The sequence below is a fragment of the Lotus japonicus genome, chromosome 4 (assembly GCF_012489685.1).
Source record: "Lotus japonicus ecotype B-129 chromosome 4, LjGifu_v1.2".
Taxonomy (NCBI): Eukaryota; Viridiplantae; Streptophyta; class Magnoliopsida; order Fabales; family Fabaceae; genus Lotus; species Lotus japonicus.
Window position 1 is genome coordinate 80,918,960 of NC_080044.1, and position 9,950 is coordinate 80,928,909.

Here is a 9,950-nt window from a genome sequence, read left to right on the forward strand (position 1 = left end):
GAGTCAATGCAGAATGAGAAGAGAAGTGACAGAGTTTAGAGAATACAAGGATGGGACAAAGATACCCATGCTGATAAGGTCGTATGTAACTGAATAAGGGTTGAAACCCACTGCGTATAAAGTGGTCATAATGTACCAAAAGAGCAAGGATGAATTGTGAGAAACCGAGGAGTTTTCCCAATTGGAAGAATTCTTTTCACACTTTACAGTTCTAGTTTTCAATAAAAACATCAAATTCGTGATTCAAATTGGTTTCATAAAATGTTAGTGCTTTCATTGAGACTCGTGGAAGAGCACAACAAGAGAGCAAAGAAGCCATTATCAATCTACAAATGTTTCCAGGAGAAGTAATCAACATTTGGTTACTGAATAGCTATCGGAACTACATAGCAGTAAAAGTATAAACTAAATGGTGCAGGGGTAGCATCAATTTAGGAGTCCCTGAAGAATCTTTTAAAGACCTAAGCTAACAATGATAATCATTCAACAAGCAACAATTTTCATAACAGCAACTCAATATGACCATTCACTGTTGGGGAGGCAAACAAGAACAAAGGTTTGAGAATAATCCCCACAGTTAAGTAATTCTCCATTACAGCTAGCTATTTCACTCCTTTCCCTTCCATTATCTTTCATCCCAACCTAGTATGGTAAGTAATATAAATTTTACATGGACCATGACAACAACAACAAAAAATCACTTTTTTAGGCTAAATTGAAAGAAAAAAAAATCAATAAAACTCATTGATAAGTGTTTTCTGCACAAGAACCAAAGTTCTGAGGATGCAAATTCCATTAGAGCCAGCCCATCAACTGCAAATTCCATGATTGAAGAGTGAATATCAGGATAGAATCAACTTTTATCTGAAAAAATAGGCATGAATTAAAACTAGGGACTTGGCATCAGCTAATTAGACAAGCATCAAGTGCTATAAAATTACAACACAAAACCCAATCTTAAGTCTTAACCTAGCGCTTGCATATTTATTTGAAATGTGGAAAAGCAGTTAGCAATGGTTTATCTTCCTTTACCATTTACACAAGTTTCTATACTCATCTAATAGATCAAAACATCTGACAGAACGTCCACATCCACACATCATAAACTTACCACATTGCATCTAATCTCATTTGCTTAAAATTAAAACCATTATCCCCGGTGCACTAACTATTCTTTGTGTTGTTCTAAGTGGACCGTTATGTTGACCACCTAGGTCTCAAACATCCAGCCGGGTTTTAAGCGGATGACCAAGCACGTATCAACCTTAGTCAGCCACCCAAGAATAGAAGCATCCAAGTTCATCCTTCAGGCATGCCAGTAATTGTCATTAAGTATGATTGCCCAATTCCCTCTCCCCACTAATGTAATTCATAGGATCCCTTGATCCTCTCATTTTCCTTATGTATTTCCCCAATCACCTCCATGATTGTAATATTGATCGAAGTAGACTCGGACTATATAGGAGGCTCATCCATGCTTAATGAGATCATGTTCATTTGCTGAGAAATCCCAAGGCATAACCATGTGTTTTGACCTACCTATCTTACTCTTAAGGTTTTATCATGAACACTTAGCAACAATGAAAGGCTCAAACAATAACCGACCATAATGGAAGCATTCATTGCAGATGAATCAGCTCCTACGCCAAGCTAATGAAGTTGAAACAGAGTTCTGAGATTGTAATATATCTTATTGAATCCCTTGTGCATTAGAATCAGAACCAACAATTCAAAAACTTGCCTAAATCAAAATCACAGGAAAATATGGAAGAAGCAATCTAACCTAAATCAAGCAAATTCAAAGGTGGATAATTCACAAATCAAATCAATCAAAATAGAAATGATGCTAGCATACAGTTACATAAATACAATATAATTAATTAAGGAATATGTAGAATCACATGTTCATGACAGAGCTATGAAGAAATTGAAAATCGAAATCGGAGGAAAAGGGAAAAAGGTCTATACAGCGCATTGTTGACGACGTCGTGTTTATGTCAAACGGGGAGATTGGCGACGTCGTTTGTGGTGACGGAGGGGTTGTTGTCGTTGGTGGTGGTGGAGACGGAGTAATCGTCGTCATCTTCATCGTCGGGATCAGAGGTGGTGACGTTGACGCAAGAGAAGCGTTCCAAGGAGGAGAAGAAAGCAGAAGAGACGGTGGAGCCGAGCCACGTGGCCATCTGATCTATCTTCTCCCTCGAGATGATGCTGCCGTTGTTCTCCATCGCCGTCGTCGCCAACCGATTAGATCCGAAACGGTTATTCTCTTCTTCTTCTTCAAACGGTAAAAATGGTCTTGGTCTTTGTCTTTGTTTGGGAATTGAGGTTACGACAGGGAGGAGGAGGAGGAGAAATGAGTTGCAGAATTACCACCTTGCCCCCCTCTTTCTGTTTTTCTAATTTTAAATCATTGGCCCACGGCCCATAATTTCTGACTCTTCACCAAAAAATATTGTCATTGTAAGTTTGTGACTTTTCTTGAGAAAAAAGAGCTACAAGAGACAAAAAAAAAATTGACAAAAAAATAAAAAAAATCATTTCATGAATGCAATTTTTGGTTATTTTATTGTTTTTGCAATTTTGACATCATTTTGACTTATGAGCGATAAAGTTTTACCTATCAAGTATTTAGTGCAACTGTGTGCTTAAGTAAGAACTTGAATCCGAGACTTCTGCTTAAGCTAGAATAATCTTATATCTATTTGGTGGTTTGATGAATCTATTTGGTAAACATCCTTATCCATTTGCCTATTAATTTTTTTTACATAGAGCAATTTCATTTGACTATTTATTTTATGATAATTGGTAGATAGTAGAAGTTGAGGTCAAGCTCTTTTTTGTGGATCTATACCTAGCGAACCAATTGTCACTACACTATGATTATAAATTGGATTGATTAATGCTAGTGTAAATGAATATTTTAAGACAAAAAAAAATGAATGAATATTTCTTAGCGAAAGTTCGCTTATGTTGTCCAAACACTCATTATATCTTCCTTTACCATGCATGACATATCTAACACTCGAAGAACACCAACATCACCATTAGTTTCTCTCCTTTCCTATAAGCACAATCACTACTATAATGAATCATAATCAGAGCTCATCACTGATATTATCTTTTTCACTTTTTACTGCAAGTAGAATCATTTTTTTCTTGGAGGAAAGGGGGGTTGAAATTGAAATCCTAACATGATATTTATTTACTATGTACAAATGACATAATATTATGATACATGAAACCTTAGTATAAGACATCTTATTTAGACCTGTAATTTCTGTTCAACATGGCAATACAATCCTGAAAAACAGTTCAAAGAAGCCACAAATAAACCAGAGCTTCAGGCCTATGTCCAGATCACATCAAGCCATCATCACATTTTGTGCAATGTGCAGTAGTCCATCCAAAAATGGACTAGAGCCATTCACTGAATTACATTACAAATATACCTATATAATTGCATGTTTGAAAACCCTTTTATAATTAATTCTGAAGCCCTAATAAACTCTGGGGAGAAGCTTATTCAGTATTGATTCTAAGGAAAGAGAGGTTGATCCAAACATGCAGTAAATATCAAGAAGTCTATTTTGCAAGCTTATCAAGGTGTGAATCCATGATTTGGGAGATGGATTCAAGAAATGCTGATTCCTCCATGCCAGGAAGCAAGGAATCTTGAGCTTCACTAATGATCTCCTCAATTTCAGATTCCTTGTTCAAATTTTCGCGGCACATGATGGTTCCAATTGCATAAGGACTGAGACCTCTCGCCACCCCTTTCTTCAGCAACATTGTGGAAACACGGAGTGTTCGTGCACACTGAAGTGGAATATCCCATCCATAGTATTTCAAGAGTTCTATGTCTTTTTCAGCATCCAGAGAATTGATGTAATCAACCGTCTCAGGAGAGTAAGGCTCACATGCTTGTGGCCAGTAAAGCCAATCAAATGTGCAATCTTCAAACTGCAGAGAAGACAACGTATACTGATATGAGATGAATCTTTTAATTTTGAGCAGGACATATAAACTGATATGTATCAATTCAACACCCAAATTCCTAGTACCTATGAAGTCTATCTGCCAATATACATCAATTATCCACATACATTGTCTGCATAAGAAAATTAAGTTTCATCCATCTTTACCATTTTGCAAATTTGATCAGATCAGGAAATGCAAATAATTTCTCTGTAAAATGACTTAGGTTGCGTTCAGGTATCTTAAGTGTTTATCACATAAGTTTTTATTCATAAACTAATTTAGAAGTTCATTGAAATAAGCTCAACATAGCTTTATAGCTTATAGGTAGATAACGCTTATAATTAGCTAATATGAGTCATTTATGAAAATAAGCTCAAAATAGCTTATAGGTAGACCATAAGCTATTATCATAAACTTACCCAAACACACTACAAGGCCTAATGCTCAAATAATTACGCTTAAAAATGACTTAGGTTGCGTTTGGGTATCATAAGCGCTTAATCTCATAAATTAATTTAAGTTTATTGAAACAAGCTCTATAGTTAGCTATAAACGCCTATTCATAAGTTAATTTGACTCATTTAAGAAAATAAGCTCAGAACAACTTATAGGCTTATCCAAACATTGATATAGGCCCAGTTTGGAAGAGCTTATTTGAGCTTATCTGACAGCATAAGCTCTTATGCCAGTGTTTGGGAGAGCTTATGCAAACAGCTTATGACCCGTCATAAGCTATTTTCAGCTTATTTTCATAAGCTACTTAGGATAGCTTATGAAAAACAGCTTATGCTTATATACAGCTTATTTTTAATTTATTTCAATAAATTTTCAAAAATAGCTTATGAATAAGCGCTTATGTCATAAGCGCTTATGACCATAAGTGCTTAATTAAGCTGCTTTTCCAAACGGGGCCATAAGCGCTTAAGCTCAAATAAGCTCTTCCTACAGAGACCGTAATATAATTGAAAATAACTTACATAACCTAAACCAACCGACTAGAACAACACATTCTCGCGCTTATGACCATAAGTGCTTAATTAAGCTGCTTTTCCAAACGGGGCCATAAGCGCTTAAGCTCAAATAAGCTCTTCCTACAGAGACCGTAATATAATTGAAAATAACTTACATAACCTAAACCAACCGACTAGAACAACACATTCTCACATTCACTCTACTCTAAAGATACCAAACAATGAAAAAAAGATAATGCATAGAAAAAAAGGATGTAAGGAGAGAAGAATGGAAATGCTCACTTTAGTAGGGAGACAATAGCCATGATCAATAGGAATGAGCTTAATATTGCCATCTGCTTCCTTTCTAATCAATATATTTCCAGAATGTCTGTCAGCATTAGCCATTCTTATATCAAGCACAGTAATCTTATGCACCTCCTCCACTGGAAAGGCCCCGGGTCCAATGTCCTCGCAGTTGCCATCATTATTCATGAACTTCTGCAATGACCCTATCTTGACATGTTTTGATGAACCATTTGGGTGGTAAAACTCTTGGTGCAAGCACTGCACCATAACAGTAGGGGGAACACCAGAAAACCCCATTTCTTCACCCGAGACCAAACGTGGCCCATTCCTTGGATGATCTAACACATAAGCTGCAACTTCCCTCAAAGCTCCTTCTCCCACCCTTGTGCCTCTTTTCAAACCTTCGCCATCAGCTGAACTTGGCAAGCCTCGCGGGTTGTTCACAGCCATTGGTTCCTCATCCATGGGCTTAAAAACTGAAACATGCTCCTGACCTGTTGAATCCTGCATGAAGTAAGTCCCTCCTGTGCCTTCCGAGGACCTAATAGGACGATTTCCTCTCTTCAAACCCTCATATGTGGAGTTGATCATGTCCCTAAGGAAAGGAAAAAAATTGATCTTGGGATTCACTAAAATTGGTTCCAACCAGAAACCTACACCAGGTGGAATCACTATCTTTGAAACTATTTTAATTTGTTTGGTCCTATTCTCTCCCAGTTTCACTCTTTGATCAGTGCTCTCACTCTCACCTGGTATGCAAGGTGCCTCAACCGAAAGCTTCAAATCCCTGTGAATGGGTGTGGTCCTAACCTTAGCTGATTTTCTAATAATCAAATGAATCACACCATCATCACCCTTGCAAATGTCATGGAAGAGACTCTGGTCATCAAGCTTCTCATCATTGCAGAAAAGCTCTTGATCCTCAAGATCAATAAAACCTTCCCCTTTTTTTCGAATACGCTGCTTAAGATACCCCACATTTCTATGCCGATCAATGTGAAACTCAAATTCCTTACCGCAAACGGTCCTCACAACGATGGACAAAAGATCCGAGAGCCGGAGAACCAGATGAAGAACATTCCCATCAGTGACACCATAGTCTTTAATGAGTGTTCCATTGCGAGCAAGCTCTCTGCCACTAAAAACCAGCTTCTGCTTCTTCACCACAAAGCCTTTGCATTGCTGAATCCTCAGTTTCACAGAGGCAATGGAATCAGACTCCAACACACGCATTGGTGTCACAGCACCCCCCACAGTAAGGTAAATCAGGATTGGCTCATCAGAGCAATGCCCTGATTGACCTTCCCAACACACCGTCTCTTTGCAAACCGAACTCAAAGCATAATCAGCAACTGACATTTTTCAATGTTCAATCACCAATTTTCTTTTTCTTTTTCTTTAACAAAATCAAAATGGCCTACTTGAGATAAATAAACAATGGCTTTGAAACAAAGGGGTATTAGAAAAACACCCAAATAAATAAAAAGATATGATTTTTACAACAATCTGAGATACCCAGATGGAGATTTTTTTCGCAATTTGAATGAATCGATAATCTGGTGCGGAAATTTTTGGGTCTGAAATGATAATGTTGCAATTATGAATGTGTCTCTCGAAAGAATAGTAGAACGAATGGAAGCGAGCGAGAGCGGATTCTTACCGAAAGGAAAGAACCAAAGGGAAATGAGGGAGTGAGAAGAGGTTAAATTGCGATGAATTGATGTTGATGAGTTGAGATCGTAGCATTTTCCTCCGATATTGATGTCGTCATTACGCTACAGAGGGGGCGAAATTTTCTCAGAGAAGAGTGTGTTGTGTTGTGTCATGTGTGTGTGAAAGAAAGAGATCATTGAATTGAATGCAAAGAGTAAAGAAAAAGAGAGAGAGATAGAACGACATTGTAGCCGTTGCCTTTTGATAAAGTTTTGACACAACTCCTATAACGGGAACATTTTTTGGAATTTTATTTTTATAGATACAATTGATGATTTAATTACTAAACGTGTTCCGGTAGGAGTGGTAAAAAATAGTTATTTGAACTTTTAAGTCCAGAGGTCAATTTTAACACCTTAACTTTAAACTTATACTCATTGAAATATGATAAGATGGTAAACATGTATTTAGATGTTTGTGTAAAATCTATGTTAGTGTATAATTGTTAAGTTCTTCTGAAATATTTGTAATAAATTAATTTTAGAAAAATTAACAACAAATTACAATTTATATTTAAGGAAACTTTTAACCCGACCCTTGAGTTTTTTTTTTGGAATTGTAACTACATAAAACTAAAAATAAATCGACAAATACACTAAACTCTCAAATGAGTATCAACGACGACGACATAGTGAAGATGTCACAACGAATATGGTGGTGATTTGAATCGATGAGGATGATAGACTTAATCGTACTATATGCTCGGAGGTGGTGAAAGAAGCAAATGTTCGATTTTGGGGAAGAAATAAGAGAGGAAGAGGAAGGAGGAATGAGACTTGTGCATGGATTCTTTGAGGAACAGTTTTTTTAAGTTTGAAGAGGAAGCAAGGAGAGAAAGCGAGGAGGAAAGAAAGGGATTTGGGGTTCTTGGGAAGATGGGAGATGAAGAAGGAAGTAGACGACCCATTTTCCGGGTAGATTTAGGAATTTTTAATTTTAGAAATTAATTTAGTTAGTTTTAATTTTTTATTTTAGACTTAAAAATGCATGAAATTCCTGAGTTTGTAAGAAAAATTAAATTGAGTCTCTAATTTTTATTTTCCAAAATGTCATCTATGATAAGAGAGGGATCAGATATATAATATTAAGGAAAGAGATGAGATAAGAAATATAATTGTAATTAAAAAGAGAATTGAGTTCCATTTGGTAGGCGTCTTGGCCTTCTTGAGAGAGTTAGTCTCAAGAATTTTAAAATTAATTTAACTTTTTGCCATTTGCAAAAAAAAGAAAGAGAGATATAAATAAAAAGAAAATGAAAATAAAAAATAAATGTGAATAGACTGAATTATTTCTTAGTGGACTCTAACAACCAAATTATGGAGGAACATGGGGTTTTATGCCAAGGATTTACTATTTCCACAAAGCCATAATTAGAGATTACTTTTATGATCAAGAAAATTAATAATTAGAGACTAAAAAAATTTATTCAATAATGTATACTAAATAATTATTTTCTTATATATTGGTAAATTTGTTTTAAAACACATTATGCAGTTTCATTTATTATTTATTATTTTTATTCTTAAATTGTGATTGATAACTAATACTTAAAATAATTTTTATATTTAGTTTCTTTATTATTATTATTTTTGAAATGTAGTTTCTTTATCGATGTGTGACAAATTATTTAATTAATAGTTAATAGTTTTTTGGTACATATTAATGGGTTCATTTACCGTACACAATGATTTTTTTGTGTATGGTTGCACAAACCTAATTTGACATGTTATTGTAGGTTCAACAGGTCATTCTTATTTTTACACTTTTGGCCCAAATTTGATATAAATTCTACTTTGATCCATATCTATTATAATTTCTATAATAACCCGATAATCATTTTTCAACCGCAAATTCATCCCATCCCCAGAAGGATATTCATCCCTTCCCAAATTTTTTTCTCCAGAAAATCATTCAAACCTCAAAATCACATTTCAGCCAGAAATTCATCCCTTTTTTTTCAGAAATGTACTGCACCACTATACAACAAAAAGGAAAATTCTTCCAGCTATAATTACATTGCTAAACATATGCAGTCTTCTCTCTCAAATTAATGGTAGCATTTATTATTTATTGTATGGCCATTATGACTACAGAAACAGAACGAACAAAATGAAAAAATGAAAAAACTGAGGAAGTAGTCATCAACAGGCATATGATATCATTTAAAATTGCCCTCCCAATTACTTGATCTCTTTGAACTTATGCTTTTCGTGCCTTTCTAACATCTGTATCATTTGCATTTTTTGTCACAGCTGGTGCATAGGGCTTAAACCTTCATTTAGGAGCACCTCAAACAGGGTAAAAGTAGTTATCAACAGCTTCACCTTCCCCAGAAATGCATCCAAACTCAACCCCAACCCTAACCCAGAAATACTTCCATGAAATACCCATCATGCTCAATCACCAAATAGAATGAACGATTTTTGCTTGTGGTGCGAGGGAAGCCAAATCGAAAACTTAAAGAAGCCAAATCAGAAAAGATTTTTGCTTGATGATTCAGAAGCCGACCGAAAGAACGACATCGACAGCAAAGGACCAGAACCTCAAACCCATAGAACACCAGATCTGGTCGATTGTTGCTTGTGGAGCGAGGGAGATGGTGGCAGCCGATCCGGAGGATGAAGATGCAGCACTTATCCTTGCCGTGCGGGAAATTGACGAAGCAACAAGCTCCGAGAGATCCTCAGCCTCACGCGGTGGTGAGGGAAGCAACCCGAGAAGTAGAGGGGGGATTTGAGCTTACTCTTGAGAGAGTGTGGGGATCTGAGATTGAGTTTTTCTTCCACCATTATCGTAAATACAAGATGGTTTTGGAGAGAGGGAGAGAGAGAGGGGTAAATAGATGAAGATGAGAGGTAATGGGATGAAGGTTTGGATAATACCCAGATGATGTTTTAAAAGTTAAAGCTGGAAAACTTCAGGATCAACTTCAAATTATGTGAAATAATTATTGGGATCATACTAGAATTTATTGTAAATATGGGCCAAAAGTGTGAA

General features: G+C 36.1%; 2 protein-coding genes across 3 annotated transcripts; both read right to left on the reverse strand.

Moving 5' to 3' along the window:
• Positions 1–482: 482 nt before the first annotated feature.
• LOC130714925 (uncharacterized) lies at positions 483–2,360 on the reverse strand. 2 transcript variants are annotated; one of them, XM_057564905.1, is made up of 2 exons: positions 1,969–2,360; positions 483–864 (listed from the first exon to the last, which is right to left on the reverse strand). In XM_057564905.1, exon 1 carries the CDS (start codon positions 2,226–2,228, stop codon positions 1,998–2,000), a length of 231 nt encoding a protein of 76 aa, XP_057420888.1. In that variant the 5' UTR covers positions 2,229–2,360; the 3' UTR covers positions 483–864; positions 1,969–1,997. The 2 variants fall into 2 exon arrangements, with proteins under 2 accessions (XP_057420888.1, XP_057420889.1); XM_057564906.1 differs by having other exon boundaries at positions 483–813; positions 1,969–2,358.
• An 821-nt stretch (positions 2,361–3,181) lies between these two features.
• LOC130711942 (phosphatidylinositol 4-kinase gamma 4) lies at positions 3,182–7,096 on the reverse strand. The gene is made up of 2 exons (XM_057561736.1): positions 5,235–7,096; positions 3,182–3,963 (listed from the first exon to the last, which is right to left on the reverse strand). Exons 1-2 carry the CDS (start codon positions 6,597–6,599, stop codon positions 3,586–3,588), a joined length of 1,743 nt encoding a protein of 580 aa, XP_057417719.1. The 5' UTR covers positions 6,600–7,096; the 3' UTR covers positions 3,182–3,585.
• Between the last annotated feature and the right edge of the window lie 2,854 nt (positions 7,097–9,950).